Source organism: Hyperolius riggenbachi, chromosome 3 (assembly GCF_040937935.1).
Source record: "Hyperolius riggenbachi isolate aHypRig1 chromosome 3, aHypRig1.pri, whole genome shotgun sequence".
NCBI lineage: Eukaryota > Metazoa > Chordata > Amphibia > Anura > Hyperoliidae > Hyperolius > Hyperolius riggenbachi.
The window spans coordinates 421,288,695-421,307,534 of NC_090648.1; the positions used below are offsets into that span (position 1 = coordinate 421,288,695).

The 18,840-nt window shown below is 41.9% G+C and overlaps 1 protein-coding gene across 1 annotated transcript in view; it reads right to left on the reverse strand.

The window, feature by feature from the left end:
• LARS1 (leucyl-tRNA synthetase 1) overlaps positions 1-18,840 on the reverse strand; it is a 101,356-nt gene that overhangs the window by 46,278 nt on the left and 36,238 nt on the right. The window contains exons 14-22 of the mRNA XM_068277537.1: positions 17,429-17,569; positions 15,441-15,518; positions 13,756-13,841; positions 11,971-12,036; positions 11,809-11,891; positions 11,565-11,703; positions 9,869-10,081; positions 1,530-1,587; positions 1,377-1,440 (exon numbers count right to left, since the gene is read on the reverse strand). Of these exons, the coding sequence (XP_068133638.1) occupies positions 1,377-1,440; positions 1,530-1,587; positions 9,869-10,081; positions 11,565-11,703; positions 11,809-11,891; positions 11,971-12,036; positions 13,756-13,841; positions 15,441-15,518; positions 17,429-17,569 (928 nt within the window). The remainder of the gene's footprint in view (positions 1-1,376; positions 1,441-1,529; positions 1,588-9,868; positions 10,082-11,564; positions 11,704-11,808; positions 11,892-11,970; positions 12,037-13,755; positions 13,842-15,440; positions 15,519-17,428; positions 17,570-18,840) is intronic.

Here is an 18,840-nt window from a genome sequence, read left to right on the forward strand (position 1 = left end):
CTGACGCTGAGATTGCGTGGAGGAAAGCCTTCTTACATATACATGGAAGGCAGCTGCTTGTAGTCACACGCTAGACGTATTTTCATAGTATGGTAATGGCTTGTCCAGCATTAGAGAGTAAATTTGCTGCAAATATACAGTAGATCAGGTACATAGTTTGTGAATATTTTCTTTATTGTTTTGTGATGATGTTTCTAATGCTGGGAATACACCATGCGTTTTTCCAGCAGATAGATGGTTCGACAGATAATTTTGACATGTCCGATCTCACGTTTGATCGTTTTACCGCTCGATTTCTCATAGAAGTGAATTGAAAAAGATAAGAAAGATAAGCGGAAGATAAGAGAGTCGAGTGGCAAAACCGATCAAGCGGGAAAAAAAACGCATTGTGTATTCCCAGCATAATGTTCTGTAAAATGATATTTAGAAGCAGCTGATTTCTCTGCCTGCCCTATATATTAACTTTAATATGTGTTGGTGTGTAATATCACATCACCTCCTCACATTCACCCCCCACCCCCTGCCTCTAGGAAATGCCTGCCTCTATCTACCCCCAGGATATCAGTCAAGAGTAAATAAGGATTTGTTTTAGCCAAGAGTAAAGTTCTGTTTTAGACTATCAAAATTGACTCCCCAGGCAGCAAACCTGCTGATGCCAAATACAAGTACAGTATGTCTGGGCTTAGGTGTTGAATATGCTTATCAGCTCATAGAAGATAGATGAGCAAACATCTATAATCTGGTGGGGGAACACATAGCACTTAGCAACAACCTCTTTTCTGACAGGGAACATATACGGCAGTGTGAGGTCTTTCTTTGCAGACCGGCATAATATACGACAGGTCTATCTTTGCAGACAGGGAATATATACGGCAGTGTGAGGTCTATCTTTGCAGACAGGGAATATATACGGCAGTGTGAGGTCTATCTTTGCAGACAGGGAATATATACGGCAGTGTGAGGTCTATCTTTGCAGACAGGGAATATATACGGCAGTGTGAGGTCTATCTTTGCAGACAGGGAATATATACGGCAGTGTGAGGTTCATCTTTGCAGACAGGGAATATATACGGCAGTGTGAGGTCTATCTTTGCTGACGGGGAATATATACGGCAGTGTGAGGTCTTTCTTTGCAGACAGGGAATAGATACGGAAGTGTGAGGTCTATCTTTGCAGACAGGGAATAGATACGGCAGTGTGAGGTCTTTCTTTGCAGACAGGGAATATATACGGCAGTGTGAGGTATTTCTTTACAGACAGGGAATATATACAGCAGTGTGAGGTCTTTCTTTGCAGACAGGCAATAAATGTCAGTTTGGTGCATTTCTGCATTTGTACACATTCTAAAAGACAGCAAATATCTCAAAAACACAAACCATCTGCTGAAAACTTTCCAATTGCGTCACTCAGAGTGAGAAAGTTTCCTGTAGACTTGGACATCTAAAAACAAGATAAAAGGGAAGGTGTAAAAGAGGTAGAATAACATATCCATACATACTCTGCCACAGAGAAAGACTATAAAATGATACCTTTTCTGAATTCAGCAGAAGGTGTCCATTTGCTCGGACAGCTACAGGCCACTTGCCACTAAATTGTGTAAAGAAAAAAAAAATATTATACAGGTAGTCCCCGACTTATGAACGACCTACCCATACGAACAGCATGGATTCTGTGGGAACAAGTAAAAAAAAAATATTTTTCAAATTGGATTTAGTTTTTGAGAAAATGATGATCAACAATTCAAAAGAGCTTTTAAACTTGTATAAAGGGGCAGAGGTGACACGAAGGGGGACACTGGAGGCACAGGGGACAGAGATGGCAGTGTTCTGACTTAAAGGGAAGGTTCAGGCAAAATAAAAAAATGAGTTTCACTTACCTGGGGCTTCTACCAGCCCCATGCAGCCATCCTGTGCCCTCGTAGTCACTCACTGCTGCTCCAGTCCCCCGCTGGCAGCTTGCCGACCTCGCAGGTCGGCGGACCGCATTGCGTACATTTTTACGCATTCCCGCTAATGCAGGAACATTAACACATACATTTTTACGCGTTACTGGTTCAATGTGTACATTTTTACGCATTGAACCAGTAATGCGTAAAAATGTATGTGTTAATGTTCCTGCACTAGCGGGAATGCCTAAAAATGTACGCAATGCGGCCCGCCGACCTCCGAGGTCGGCAAGCTGCCAGCGGGGGACTGGAGCAGCAGTGAGTGACTACGAGGGCACAGGAGGGCTGCATGGGGCTGGTAGAAGCCCCAGGTAAGTGAAACTCATTTTTTTATTTTGCTTGGACATTCCCTTTAAGAACAGATTCAGGTTAAGAATGAATCTACAGTACTTATTCTGATAGTCTGACTGCCTAAATGGGGGACTCTCTGACTACCTACATGGTTGGCTACCTGACTGATCTTAAAACTGAATATAAAAATATCAGACTCTATTCAATCTCATAAGTTTATTTTCAGTTTGGGATTGCTTTAACCATTTTTAAAACATGGCTTGTAGATGGCGGCAAATTTAGCAAATTTTTGCACTTTACAATCAGATCACTAATTGTTCTGTAGTGTGCATCACGATCTACTTTTCCTACCACATTCTGGGGTCAGTTTCAAAAGCCGCCAAATAATCTGCCAGTATTTCTTTGGATTGGGGTGGTAACTGGAGCTCCTGGCAGGAACCCAAGTAAACATGGGAAATTACATGCAAAACATAAGGTATGTCTGGGCAGCTTATACCTGGCCTTATGAAACCAAGACAGTTTCAAATTCTATAAGGATCACTATCGTGACAAATGTTAATTTAAAATACATATTTCTATGAAGTTTGTAGTAAAATGCAATACAAATTATTTTCTCCTATGTTGTGGTCGCTTAGAGTAGGCAGTAAAAATCAGTTATCTGACAGATTTTGGACTATTCCATATCGTCATGGGGATTTTCAGTATTTCATAGGCATCTCCTCAAAAAGATCTATTAAAAAAGATTTATTTTATAGATAAAGTTCTAAATAAAATAGCAGCTTTTAACTGTCCTAACACTAATAGGAGGGGATTTTAATTTGTTTTTTCCCCCCACTAGAGATACAAAATCGACTACTAGGCCGTTACATTTCTCTGAAATTTGCGAAATCTCACACAAGTTTAGGGAGCTTTTAAAGGAATATGGGTTATTAGATGCCTGGAGAGTACTACACACTCTAGATAATGATTTCACATTTTACTCTCATAATCACTGAACTTTTTCCAGAATTGATTATATTTTTATATCCCCCACCTTGCTCTCATCTTTGAAAAACGCCCATATTGGCCCTATATCTTGGTTGGACCACGCCCCAATGGATGTTGATCTTTATTTAGCATGGACTGGCCAAATACCTACTGCTTGGAAATTAAATAACAGCCTACTTATTGATGCTTCTTTTTCCATAGAAATTCTAGAGGCTATTCAGGAATTTTTTTACTCATAATGAGGGCTCAGTTAACTCAATAGCAATATTATGGGAAGCACACAAAGCTACAATAAAGGGAAAGATCATAGCATTGGCATCTAAACGCAAGAAAGAGGCTCAGTTACTTATAGATAAACTGTATTCTAAGCTAATTTCGCTGGAAGAAAGTTTCAAAAAAGAATCCTCTCCCTGAGACACATTCCCATTTACAGTCTGTAAGACAAGAACTTTCAGAAGTTCAGTTTAAGAGAGTAGAAAGATCTATTCTATTCACACGTCAATTATTTTATGATAAAGGAAATAAGGCCCACACGTTGTTAGCTAAAAAGTTAAGGGAAATGAAATCTCGAAATGCAGTGTTTACTCTCAGGGATAGTCAGGGCATTATTCAGCATGATATAGGTAAAATTGCCAATATTTCCAAAATTTTGCTTCCATCTATAATTTACTGGATTCAGATCCCTCTCTAAACTCTCCCATTAATGAAATCCAAAACTATCTTAGGAGCTGTGGTCTCTCCAGGCCAGCGCTGTCCAACTGGCGGCCCGCATCCGGCCCGCCAGGCCTCCAGCTGCGGCCCGCTCGTCTCCCTGAGTTGCAGGCATGGCTTCCGCTATAGGCGCCATGCCTGCAATCTCAAAACGCGCACTTTCCCGTGTCCCCGCTGGCCTGCATCAGCGCTGTCCTCTCCCGTGACCCCGCTGGCGCTGCCTTAGCTCAGACCTCACAGATCGCGGCGACTGAAGAGAGCAGAGTGCGCATGTGTAGTACCCGCATACACGGAGTACTTCACATGCGGACGTGACATCATTTGTCACTTCCGCATGTGAAGTTCCTCCGCGCGGGTGCTATGCGCACTCTGCTCTCTTCAGTCGCCGCGATCTGTAAGGTCTGAGCTAAGGCAGCGCCAGCGGGGACACGGGAGAGGACAAGGCTGACAGGTAACGGGGACTGGACACCTCGCTATCTAACTTGGGGGGCACCTGTCACTATCTAACTTGGGGGGCACCTGTCACTATCTAACTTGGGGGGCACCTGTCTCTATCTAACATGGGGGGCACCTGTCTCTATCTAACATGGGGGGCACCTGTCTCTATCTAACATGGGGGGCACATGTCTCTATCTAACATGGGGGGCACCTGTCTCTATCTAACATGGGGGGCACATGTCTCTATCTAACATGGGGGGCACATGTCACTATCTAACTTGGGGGGCACCTGTCTCTATCTAACTTGGGGGGCACCTGTCTCTATCTAACTTGGGGGGCACCTGTCTCTATCTAACTTGGGGGGCACCTGTCTCTAACTTGGGGGGCACCTGTCTCTAACTTGGGGGGCACCTGTCTCTAACTTGGGGGGCACCTGTCACTATCTAACTTGGGGGGCACATGTCACTATCTAACTTGGGGGGCACATGTCACTATCTAACTTGGGGGGCACATGTCACTAGCTGGGGGGCACCTGTCACTATCTAACTTGGGGGGCACCTGTCTCTAACTTGGGGGCACATGTCACTATCTAGCTGGGGGGCACCTGTCACTATCTAACTTGGGGGGCACCTGTCTAACTTGGGGGGCACATGTCACTATCTAACTTGGGGGGCACCTGTCACTATCTAGCTGGGGGGCACCTGCCACTATCTAACTGGGGGGCACCTGTCACTACCTCAGCTGGGGGGGACACCTGTCACTATCTAACTGGGAGGCACCTGTCACTACCTCAGCTGGGGGGACACTTGTCACTATCTAACTGGGGGGCACCTGTCACTACCTCAGCTGGCCACACCACAGCATCACCGCCAGCCCGGCCACAGCATCACCGCAAGGCCTTTCAGCCCACACATCATCCCCAATCCAGCCAAAAACACTATTGCCAGGCACAGCAGCCAGTAGAGGAGAATTTAAAAGCCAGGTGAGAGGTGTCAACCATATTAAGGGGGCATTCTGCCTATGTATGTGAAATGCTGTCTATTTATGTGCCTCATGATTGCTGAATTTGTCTTCTTGGGTGCCTCATGATTTGTTGGGGGCATCATGATTGCTGAATTTGTCTTGTTGGGGGCCTCAAGATTGCTGAATGTGTCTTGTTGGGAGCCTCATGATTTGTTGGGGGCCTCATGATTGCTAAATTTGTCTTGTTGGGGGCATCATGATTGCTGTTGCCACTTTGCGATAAAGTGAGTTTTGGGTTGCAGTTTGGGCACTCGGCTTCCAAAAGGTTTGCCACCACTGTCCTGATCTAATGTCCCACATTGCTAACTTCATGTAAATTTGTCTCCACCCGTGGCCACACCCACATTCTGGTCCATGGCCACACCCATTTTTCGGTGCGGCGCGCTACGCGGGCCGCTCTACGCAGAACGGTACCCTTGTTTTTCAGCGCGCGCAACTTCAATGACCTCTGGAATTGCATTTTGTGGGGATCTGCTGCCAATTACATTGCATTTTGTGGAAAGTGCTGCCAATCTAATTGTCCTTTAATTGCATTTTTTTTACTGCGGGAGGGGGGGGGGGGGGGGGGGCGGCTGCGGCTCCAGCAAGAACCTTCGGCCCTCCACCATGGGGTCAGAAAAAAAAATGGCCCTCCATGCCCATGAAGTTGGACAGCACTGCTCCAGGCTATCTGAATCCCAGGCTTCATCACTTCATAAACCCATTAGTAGGGAGGAGGTTGTGGAAACTTTGAAAACTCTGAAACCACACAAGTCACCTGGTCCGGATGGATTTTCGGGGGCATATTATAAAAAATAGGCAGATGTTCTCATTCCAAAAATGGTTCATTTGTATAATGTGTTCTTATTATCAGAACAAATCCCATCTTCTTTTCTGAATTCACATATGGTCGTCATTCCTAAACCACAAAAGGATCCACTAGATTATAGGAGCTATGGACCAATATATCTTCTGAATGTGGACCTGAAGATATTCACTAAAATTCTTGCCAATCGTCTTTCACCTCTTATGCCCTCGTTGATCCATCCGGTTTAGGTTGGATTTATCAGGGGGAGGTATGCTGGGGATAATTTAGGAGAGCATTTAATGTAGTTGATTTAATTAACCACAAACATCTACCTTCGGTCCTGCTTAGCCTTGATGCAGAAAAGGCTTTCGACCGTTTGAGCTGGCCTTTTCTGTATCAATGTCTTTCTCAGATGGGATTTTCTGGAATTTTTTTGAATGCAATATTCAAGCTGTACTCCTCCCCAAAAGTAGCTCTAAAAATACCCTACTCGAATCCACATGATTATTTTTCTATTTCAAATGGTACTCGTCAGAGTTGCCCCTTATCCCCTTTATTATTTGCACTATCAATTGAACCTTTGGCTGCCAGGATAAGGGGCAACCCTGATATTACGGGTATAGAACATGGGGACTCTAGTTATAAACTATCATTGTTTGCAGACGATGTTCTTTTGACATTATCTAAGCCCCTGCTTTCCTTACCAGTGTTGCAGAGGGAACTTCAGGAGTATGGTTTTTATTCAAACTACAAAATTAATAATTCAAAATCAGAAGTTCTATCTTTCTATTTGTCCTCCCTGGAAGCTACTTCTTTAAGAGACATATGCATATAGGATTCAATCAAATTCCCTAAAATACTTGGGGGTTCTTATTCCCCGAAATACTAAGGAGGCAGTACAGCTGAATATTACTCCAACAATTCAGAAAATTAGTAGGGATCTTTTGAAATGGGATTCTTACCCCCATTTCGTGGGTGGGTTGAATGACATCATTCAAAATGAACTCTCTGCCTAAACTGGTATATTTAATGTCTGTTATGCCCTTATGGCTTCCACGTTCTTTTTTTCTACCTCTACAGAAGAAGCTTTTTCATTTCATCTGGAACCACAGACCTCCTAGGATAGCTAGAGGTACTCTTATGCTTCAAAGGCAGTTCGGAGGTCTGTCTGTTCCAAATATTTATAACTATTATATAGCATGTCAGCTTCGGCAGATGTTAGCTTGGGGATCTAAGGTTCCACATGCCCCATGGGCCAAAATAGAATTTTTACCCTGGCACCCTAGTTCGGCTCTATTGAATGCAAACTGTACTGTTCCTTCTACCACTAAAATACTTACCTCAATTACTGTCAACCTAAAGCTCTGGAATCGCTTACGTAGATCAATAACTTTACTCCCCAAAGACACAATCCTTCAACCGCTGTTTGGCAACCCACAATTTCCACCTGGAATTCCAGAGTTCTCTTTCCCACACTGGAAAGCCAATCAAGTATTATGGATTGAGAATATTCTGGTCCCCTTTACCAATCGTTTGTTTACATTTGAAGTCCTGAAAGAGTGATTACATCTGACTGACTCACACTTTTTGCAATATCTTCAAATTCGAAGCTTTCTTTACTCAATCTCTCTGACATTGACTTTCCATGCAAAATCGGATTTTGACCGAATTTGAGAGATGGGCCCTACTTCAAAAGGAATTATCTCACAGCTCTATTCATGGCTCAACAACCCTACCAAGGATTCGTCGGATTTTCAACTAAAATATATGAGATACTGGGATACTGTATGCAATACAACTACCACTTTAAAACAGTGGGAAAAGATCTGGTCTAACATTGCTAAAACCTCGTTATGTGTAACAACTAAAGAGAACATATATAAAATAATGTTATGGTACAGAACCCCAGAACGTTTGCACAAATGCTACCCTACAGTATCTCCATTATGCTGGCGTGGGTGTGGTCAAATTGGCTCAATGTATCATTTGTTTTGGGATTGCCCAAAAATACAGGCGTACTGGTCTATGATTATTGATACTATTCAATCTCAGATTGATATTTAGACTCCTAAAGATCCTTGGATATGTGCTCTGGGTAAACCAATCCCTAAAATTAGAGCACATACCCAAAGATTAATAAACCACTATCTGACAGCTGCTAGATGCCCAATAGCCTTGCACTGGAAAAATTCTAGCTGTCCTACCAAACAGGAATTTTTGGCAAGAGTGGCCTATGTTTATAAAATGGAATATCTTTCAGCCCAACTATCGGATACCATTCATAGGTTTAATAAGATCTGGGAACGATCCCCATTGTTTGTAAGTTGAGCATGGATAATTGAGACTTAATTATGTATAATCTCCTTAATTAGGGTTTGGCCCAGACACTCGTCTCTTCTTTTTTCTATTCTTTCTTCTTTCATTCCTTCTTTCCTTTCGCTTTCCTCTCTTTCTACCCTATGGGTACTTCTCTCAAAAAAATAATTGAAAAATTTCCTGAGAAGTTATCTGGTAATTTCTACATTCCAGGGTTATCTGTATGTAGTTTGGTTGTGTGCTTGGGAATCTGGGTATTCCTACAACCATTCCTTTCTGAACATTCTATATAGATGGTTTGATATCGGATACCCTGGTATTTCTCTGCACTCTGTTTCTTTATTGTTCTATTTGAAAATGATTGTTTGTACTGTATAATGGCTTTTTTACTGTGCAGTACATATTGTTACAAGCTTTTACTTCTCAATACAAATTTGAGTAAAAAAAAAAAATGCCAGCCTTCTTACTTGCTTGCACAGAATTTTGGCAGTTTGACTGCACAACTGCCATTTAGGAAATGGTTTGGAAAATTAACAAAAACACAAAGAACCCCCCCCATGAGAAGATGGAGTAGTCCAAAATGTCCCAGAATTTTACAACCTATTTGCAAGGGGCAGTGATGTAATTATTTACTGTATTTATAAAGCGCCAACATATTATGCAGCGCTGAATGTATGAAAAAATAAAATGTATAATGCATTTTACTCTGGGCTGTCTATCTATCTATCTATCTATACACACACACACACACACACACACACACACACACACACACACTTTAAAGGCCAACTGTAACGAGAGGGATACAGAGGCTGCCTATTTATTTCCTTTTAAACAATCTCAGTTGATTTGCTATCCTGCTGATCGTCTGCCTCTAAAGCCCCGTCTACACGGGGAGATGTTGTGGCGATCGGCGGCCTCTTGCGCGTCCCCGAGCGTGCCCGCCGCGTCCCCGCTCGCCGCGCGTGCGCTGCATTCGATTCCCCGCTCGTGCCCGCTCGTCCCCGCTTATCTCCCGCACGATTCCCTGCCATTGTCCCCTCGCGGGGATCGAGCAGGGAATCGGCGGTGCGGAGATCCGTCCTGTCGGATTTTATCAATCGAGCCGCATCAGCGGCTCGATTGATAAGGAGCATCGCGGCCGCATCTACGCGTGTAGATGCGGCTTAATACTTTTAGCCATAGCCCCTAGACAAGCATGCAGCAATTCAGAGGTTTGACATTGTCAGATCTGACAAGATTAGCTGTATGCTTGTTTCTGGTCTTATTCACCCTACTGGGCTGCCAGGCAACTGGTATTATTGCAAAGAAAATGGTTTGACCCAAATTTCATGATCCTTTGTGGTCAATGAAAAGTATGACAATCTTACCTGTCTTCCGGCCACATAGCCACATGGTTGTACAAAAAGTAGGACAAGTGATTTGGGACAAGATCTTTTCCAGACACTCTCAGATCTACTGGATACCAGAACTCAAATTCATTCTTTAATTTGTCCAGTTTCTCCTTGGGAATGGTGGTTTTTGGAAATGGAGCCTTCTTAAAAAATATATAATCCCAGACCTCCTTGGTCATCAGCTCTGGCCTGTAGATTAAATAGAAACAACGACATCAACACAGCATCATTAATAAAAGCCCAGTAGTGAGGTTTGTGCTTCAGTATAAAGATGAAGGGCATGCCATGAATCCGACTAGTAGGCTTCTGATTCCTTCAAGCTTAAAAGTAAACAATGCCTAGTTGCTATAAGTTATTGTAAATCTCTGTTTTCTCCACTGCTGGACACACTTATCCTCATTAAAACTGTGCGTAAAGGTCCAGCAAATAAGAACTATGACAACCTTAAAGGGTACCTGAGGCAACACGTGGCATGATGAGATAAACATATGTATGTAAAGGACATATTAATAACCAGGCTGTTTCACTTGATTTATTTTGCTGCCTGAAAAAAAGTTAATAAATGACTGCTTCTGCCTTCTGGGTACCTTGTTGCAATATAGTAAACATCACTGATAAGCAAATTACATCCATAGAGGTTTTCCTAGCAGAATACAACTTCTGAGAGCAGAGGATGATTTAAAAAAAAAAAAAAAAAAAAAAAAAAAAGGTGAAAACATGTATTTTAATTAATAGTCTGCAATTGATTAGAGACAGTAAAACATTCAACCTACTTTGTAAGTGTTTAAATAGAAAAAGTGACATTTAAAGTCATTTTTAGGAGTAGGAGGATAACTATAATTGTTTATCTCATCAGTTTATTTTCACATCAGGTTCACTTTAAAGGACACCCGAAGCGAAAATAAACTAATGAAATAAACAATTGTATCTATCTTCCTTCTCCTAAAAATTACTTTTAAAGATATTCCACAGTTTTATTTCATGTTTAAATCTACTTTTTAAGTTTTAACTGTTTAATTGTTTTTGCTCAACAAATTCATTGAAGTACGCCAGAGCTAATCTATGAATTAGTGACCCTTGTTATCTCTTTCCAGCTCTGAGAAGCCATTTTCTGATAGGAAAGGGTTTTTAGTTGGAATTTCTTATCAGTGAGGGTCACACTGTAGTCACTTCCTGTCTGAGTCAGGACTGAGTATGCCACTTACACTGTAATCATCTTCAAGCATATTTCCAGATGATAGCTGAAGTAAAACACTGGTAAATTACAAAATGCAGTACATTGATTGTCAGGAATATTGTCTGCTAAATGATTTTGGCCAGTGATAGGCTTTAAAGTGAACCTGAGATGGCCCAAAAGGATAGATCAAATCGTTCGAATTCGGCTGCAAATCGATCGAATGGGGAATTTAATAGAATCGATCGATCGCTGAAATCGACCCGTGTATGGGCCCCTTAAGAAGGATATTAACATCTTGTTTTCTTTTCCATACCCCTTAAAAGTGATTTTACTGGTCTCTGTGTCCCCATTAGAGTGCTTTCAACTGACTTCCATTTTTTCTGCGACAAAAACAATGCAGGAACCATCCCAAGTAGTACCAAGACAAATGAAGTTGGCGTTCCACTTAATTGCTTGGCATAGTAAAAAGTTAAGCAAAATAGAATACAGCAGTACCTGATGCCGATTGGAGATTCCGATTGGCCACTAAGATCATTGCCTTGTAAAAGATGACAAACTGTGTAATAAGCCATGTAAATTGTGGAGTCAGAAAGAGACTCAATAAGCCATTGCTCATCCCAAGGTAAGCGAGATCCTAAAACAACATTATACAATAAAATCAACATAAATGGATAATTGTAAACTATGAAATAAGGCAGCAAAAACAATTAAATGAAACCAGCAGTCTGTAAAGCTATACCCAGGCCATAGGTCCTAGAGCAGGCATGCTCCTTTAGCCAGTCCAGAGTAGCTTCAAAGTTTCTTCTGGTCTCCTCACAGAACCTTTAAGAAGAGATGAAAATACAGTCATGATTTGAAACAACTTATTCACAAAATGAATTTGAGAACCAGATTTACTTACGTCTCCAAGCTCTTTAAACATTCTTTAGTTTGAGTCTTCCAGCTCTCATCACCATAGTCCAGGTACCTTTGCAAAATATTAGAAACAGTTTGTATGGTACAGAATAGGTATAAGAAATGTCTCGTCATTAAAATGACCCTGAAGTCAAAATAAACTGCTTATATAAACTGTATTTAACCCCTATAGGGCTGGTTCAGGAAGGATGGCTTCCAGTGGCTGTCCTCAGTGTTTACTGCTTGGAATTCACCAAGTTGGAATTGCGTCTTCGTTGAGATGAACGGTATCGCTTATCTCACGTCGTTAACTGGCATTTAGTCAAGCACCGTGGTTGATCAAGATTTCCTGAATGCTATGTGTAGCTACTGGCAACAGCAGTGTTTGCGGTTATGGGCTACCACCAAATGCTCAAATGCGATGAGAAATCAACAGCAAACAATGTTAAACTCTTTACTGCATCGTAGCAGAAAAGTGTTATGCCACAGCGAAACTAGCTGCCGGCAGCTGGCTGTATGGACCGGCCCTATCTAAAGAATTTAAAGAGACACTGAAGCGAAAAAAAATTATGATATAAACAATTGGTTGTATAGTACGGATAATTACTAGATTAGAAGCAAAGAAAATATCCTCATTTTTATTTTCAGTTATATAGTATTTTTTTTTTATAACATTGCATCATTCTCTAATATTTGCAGTTTCTCCACTACTCAGCATTCTAAATGCTTTTTACAGAGCAGGCTGTGAACTTTTGACCTCTCCTGAACTGTTTTCTGCAGAAAAAAAAGCCTGACAGCTGAGATAATAAACTTCAGATAACAGGGCTCTCTGCGAGTTTGAAAGTGGTGGAGCTGAAAGGCTTGTTTTGCATACATAACAACTAGAGTGTCTTAACTCTTCCTGTACTGGAAACCATATTAGGGCCCGTTTCCACTAGCCACCACACGCGGCTGGTAGATGCGCGGCGGCACTTCCGGGTCTGCGAAAACGGCTATGGGATTCGCTGCCTCCCGCGCGAAAACTGTGGGCAATGCCGGCAGAAATAGGGCAAGCGATTCGACCGGCAGCGCCATTATTTCCTATGGCAGAGTTTCCCCGAGCGATTGGCCTGCGGGGAAACTCTGCAGATTCACTCGCAGAGCCCGGTTTCCGTGCTAGTGGAAACAGGCCCTTAGACTTATGTCTCTGCTCCCAATGTTTTATTTCTTAGCTGTACTACACATACAACACGGGAGTCAAGATCTGACTCAAGGTTCCTCAAAATGTACTCGAGTGGTGTCGTAGTTCACACCACCTTGTTGTCACAGGTCTACTAAAAGACTACCACATCCTTTATTTGCAATACTCATAGGGTTTAAAATATATGTTGGTGCATAGATTGCAGACCAAAGCGTACTACACATACAAATCATATCATCATTTTTTTTTTTTTCGTTTCAGTGTCTCTTTAAATGACAGAGTCAAAATAAGTATGTTGGATTCCAGTAAAGTTATAAGGCTTATAAAATCAAGGTTTAAAAACCAAAATGTATAGCTGTCATATGTTGCTGCACTTTGTGTTTAGCTCCTGTGCAAACTACTGAACCTCTCATCAGTTCCCTGCCATCATAGACAGTCAAAGTGTTATTGGTACAAACAAAAAACTTTTTTTACTGGGCTGAAAAAAAAAAAGCAATTCCTGTCTTCATTATTAAAATCCTTTTCAGAATATTGCTTCCTGTGATGAAACCGGTGTGATCTAGTAAAAATAGGGCAGAATTTAACTACACAAAAATCCTGCAATGAACTTACCATTGATCGCACAATGCGACCACACACTCATCAGCAGAGCGGGATATAACCTGCTTTTCTGGCTCCATGTAAATCAAGGCTTCACCCTGTAACCAGATTCAGACATTACTGCCTACAACCAAAATAAAACTGCACCTGACAGATACAGCACAAGAAAATCTAAACTAAAAGCTTTAGCACCTAGATTCATTTTTGTACATACAGTACCTCACCCGAAGTGTATAGAAATGTAAAGAACAGCATTCACAAATAATGCAAGGCTTATGAATTACTTTGACGCAAGTAGCAGATGGAAGCAAACCTTTTTGAATTATCAAAACGTAACCACTTCAGGACCACAGGCTTACACCCCTAGTAACCAGGCCATTTTTCACAATTCAGTGCGGTTCGCTGCACAGTCATACAACTTACAACATACAACTGCACACAAATTAATCTTACCTCCTTTTCTTATTAGACACAGGCTGGTCTTTTGGTGGCCTCTGATCGCCACAAACAATGACGAGCAGGACTATCGCCGTGAGGTTGACAGAATTTGCCAGTGGTGTAAGGAGAACAGGCTGGTCCTCAATACAGCCAAGACTGTGGAGTTGATAGTGGACTTCAGGAAGCAGGCCCCCACCCCATCGCCAATCTACATTGATGGCACAGAGGTTGAAAGAGTGGCTAGCGTCCGCCTTCTGGGCACCACCATCTCTAAGGACCTGAGATGGAAGGCAAACACCGCCTTGACCCAGAGGAAAGCCCAACAGAGGCTCTTTTTCCTCCGACAACTGAAGAAGTTTGGCATGGCTCAGGAGCTGCTGACGAACTTCTACACAGCCCCCATTGAGTCCGTCCTCTGCTCATCCATCCTTGTCTGGTATGCTGGCTCCTCCAACGACGACAGATACAAGCTCCAGAGGGTCATTAGATCGGCGGAGAGAATCATCGGTAGACCTCTCCCCTCGCTCGACCTCCTCCACAACTCCAGATTACGATCTAGAGCACTGAGGATTGCCAGCGACCCCTCACACCCGGGCCACCGCTTTTTCAGCCGGCTCCATTCAGGCCGCAGGTTTCGAGCCATTTACACCAGAACTTCAAGGCATAGAGACTCCTTCTTTCCCTCTGCCGTCAACCTCCTGAACTCCCTTCAGGCCATCCCATCTCTAGCGCTGTTCCCCGCCTAATGTTGCAGTTGCTGACCTGATGGACTGTCTAGTGTAAAACTGTTTAAACCGCACCCTGCAGACTACCGTTATACCGCTGCACATCTAACTATTAATATGTACCACTGATTATGTTGTATGATTGTATGACTAAGCCCTTTTCTTATGTTGATACTACTTCTACTTCTCTCTCTGAGCAACTGAATGTGCCAAACCCAATTCCGGGCACGACCCAGTCGTGCTTGGCGATTAAAAGATTTCTGATTCTGATTATCAGCAGAATCAATTTATTGTAAGTGAGAGCCAATATCTACAAACCACAAGCTCTGTGCATGCTGCTTGTGTTTCAGCATGGCATGCAGTATATACATTTTGTATAGGAAACCTACCAGTGTTTCCCCCAAAAATAGAACATCCTCTGAAAATAAGCCCTAGCACATCTTTTGGAGTAAAAATGAGTACAAGACAGTGTCTAATTTTCGGGGAAACAATACATACAAAAGAAGTAAGAGGGAAACTAGATAAGACGCTTACACTGTCAACCATTCTCTTCTGGATTGGTTTTTTGACATCTTGCACTTTCTGGCCTTCATATCCAGGAACTAACATGATCTAAAAGAGAATACGTGCCAGAGTCAATTCATGAAAACATATTACTAACAACAAAAGTCCTGTGGACACAGAAGAGAACAGTATGATTAGTGGAATCTGTTATATCTGATAATCCGTTACAGCTGAACACTTGGCCTGCATCCCACTGCACTGAATTCCTCAATCTACTTCCTTCCTAGAGCATAAAATGTATTGACTTGACCATCTCCATTACCCAACTAACTTTCCACTGCATACTTGCAAAACCAGCGCCAGGAAATTTGGGTGCAGCCAAAATACAGCACACCCTACTCCTGCAAAAGTCCCGGCGGCATTAATTACTGGTACTACTCCCCCTCCAGGCCGCCATGGACTTGGGGGTAAGATGCTGTTGCTGGCGGACGAATCACGCAGCTTTTAAATTAATTTGGGTGCCCAAATTACTCTGAGCACCACTACAGCGGTAATTCACTTTACGGCCTATGGTTGGCACATGGTGGGCCCAAATGTTCCTGGGCTGTTTTCTGCATTTTTTCTTCCCAACCTTCCCATCAGTATGCCAGAAGAAACCCCATCTGCGTCTATGGTGTTTGTATCACACACTGTGCTTGCCACTTTTTGGATACAAGAATCTTCCCCAGGTACATTTATGATAGTGTGCCATCCACATTTTCTTTTCTTCAACACTTAATGTACTCCTTTAGTTTAAGGCACTTTGTTCCCAACATTACAGGAAAAGTTGAAGTAAACTGATTTTTGTTCACTCTCCTTTCCATTGCTGGACTTTTTTATACTTCCAAAAGGGTTACTCTACATCCAAGGAATGAGTACAGGAAACTATCCTTTTGGACTTGCTGAAAATTCTCTCCTCATGAAAGAATGTTTGGAGACATAATTACTACAATGGCCTCAATTCTGGCAGGGTTATCAAACAAATTACGTCATGTGAGGTAATTTACCTCATGAGGTAATGACATTTAGCAATTCTGGTAGGTTTTAGTCATGTTTTACCTCATGAGGTAAATTATGAGGCAATTCATGAGGTAATTTACCGAAAATAGCTATTCTCATGGAAATTAGGGGGCATGTTAGCACATAAATTACTGATCAGTTTAAGACCTGCCTGTAACCTGGGGGTAAAGTCAATTTCTATGCATTTTGCAGTTTTTAGTGGAGTTCCTATTGCTGTTTTAGTGTCATTCCTATTCAGGCTGTGTAATAGAAAAGAATAGTAGAAATAAAACTCCAAATATTTACTGGATTTTTTTTTAATAAGGAATGCCGATAAATATACTTTTAATAGATTGCTACATAATCAAAAATACCTCCCCCCCCCCCCCCCCCCTCAAAAAAAAAAAAAAAAAAATTCTTCGAAATGCCATCCTAACTTATGGAAGACAGTTAAATACTACTATTATTTATTTACTGCATGCTTATCACTGAAATACATCATGTTTTACCCCACTTTATGCATTTACCTCATGTTCAGAAAGAGAAAAATCTTTCAGAATTGCTATTAAAAAAAAACAAAAACAGCAAAAAAAAAAAAAAAAAAAGCGGGGGAGCGGCGGAGATTGATAGGCAATTGTAAACAGTCGGCTGGTGACACGCTGCATGTCGACAGCAAGGCTGTGATTTATGGGAGGGGGGGCAAAGCAGAGCGCAGGGGGGCCCTGGAGGGACGATATATAGCAACAGAGGCTGGTGATTATATGCACAGCCAGCCTCTGTCTGCTATTAGGATTCTTAGAACCCACCTCGGGTTCTCTTTAAGGAAGGCAAATTTATATTTATGTAAGCATAAATGAAAGAATCAAATGTATTCAATCAGCAAACTACAATTCCTCTGAAACTTTTGCAAGTGTATGTGTGTGCGCATGAATCATAATACTAATAATAATAATAATAAAAAAACCTATAAGCATACATACTCCTTCATAGAATCCTTTCAGATAAAGCTTCTCCTTAGCTTCAAGTAGTTTCTCACGGTCATTTTGGCTCTGAATTTTAAGTTCATCACAGATCTGAGGAGCAGACAGGTTTCCGTAGCCAGGGACCTCAATGAGGGGCACCTAGAGAGAAAGAAAACTTTTCTAAAAATATGGCAGTGAGGCTTATATTTGCAAAGTTGTATCTGATCAAACCACAAGACATCTAGGACCGTGTACTTTGGACAGATTAGACCAAAGAGTCGATGCTTGGCCATAATGCACATCATCACATTTGGGGAAAGCAATTGCAGCATATCAGCACAAACACTTCATACAAGCTATCAAGCATGGTGGTAGAGGAGCGATAGCTTGCGCTTATTTTGACGCTACATGACCTGGGCACCTTGCAATCATTTAATTGACCATTAACTTCTCTGTATACAAAATATTCTTCAGTGTGGGGTCGCCTGTGTTATTGCTAATGCTCATCAGAAATAGGGTCATGCAACAGGACAATGATCCCAATCACACCAGCCCAGCAAATCTACAAGAGAATGGTTGAAAGAAAAGAAATAGTGTTGCAACTGTCCAGTCAAAGTCCAGACCTCAATCCAATTGAAGTGTTGTGGTGAAACCTTAATGCATAAACAAAAGCCCACAAACCTCAAACTCAGCAATGATGTAAAGAGTGGGTCAAAATTCCAACACTCCAAACAGTGAGAGACTGATAACTCCACACAGAAAAAAAAATTGTTTCAAGCTATTATTGCTAAAGGTGGCTTACTGAATCCTGCGGTGTACCTACTGTAGTGTTTCCACACATGGCTGCTCCATTTTGACTTCACTTTTGTTAAAGTTGACCTGAACTCCGAGCTTCCTCTCTGCTCTAACACATAAGCAACAACATACTAACCCTTAAAGAAAAGCAATTCTTTTGTTACAGCTGACACAAATCCTGCAATAAATCTGCAGTGTGTCTACCTTCTGCTTCCATGGAAGAAGACATATTGTAAACATCCTGTGTTTCCCAGTCAGCTGCTCTGCCATGGCAGCCCGCTGACACAACAGAGATAAAATTACAACCTGTGATTAGTGACTGATGAGGGGGAATTAGACAGGCTAAACTCTCTAAATACATTCAATGTGCATTTATCTACGCTTCCCTACTGTCTTCTGTGCACATATTTAGGTCCACTTTAAATAAAGACACAGTGGAATATGCGGTTTTACACTTGAGCTCAGATTTCAATCATTTTAGAACCCGCTGAAGACCAGAAGATTTATTTAACTATGTGCTGTAACAAAAAACGTTACAGTTGAAAAAGTGAGTACTTTCTATGTTACATACTACTAGTCTTATCTGGAAGAAGGTACGCCAAATTATAAACATATATCACTGCTATAACAGGGAG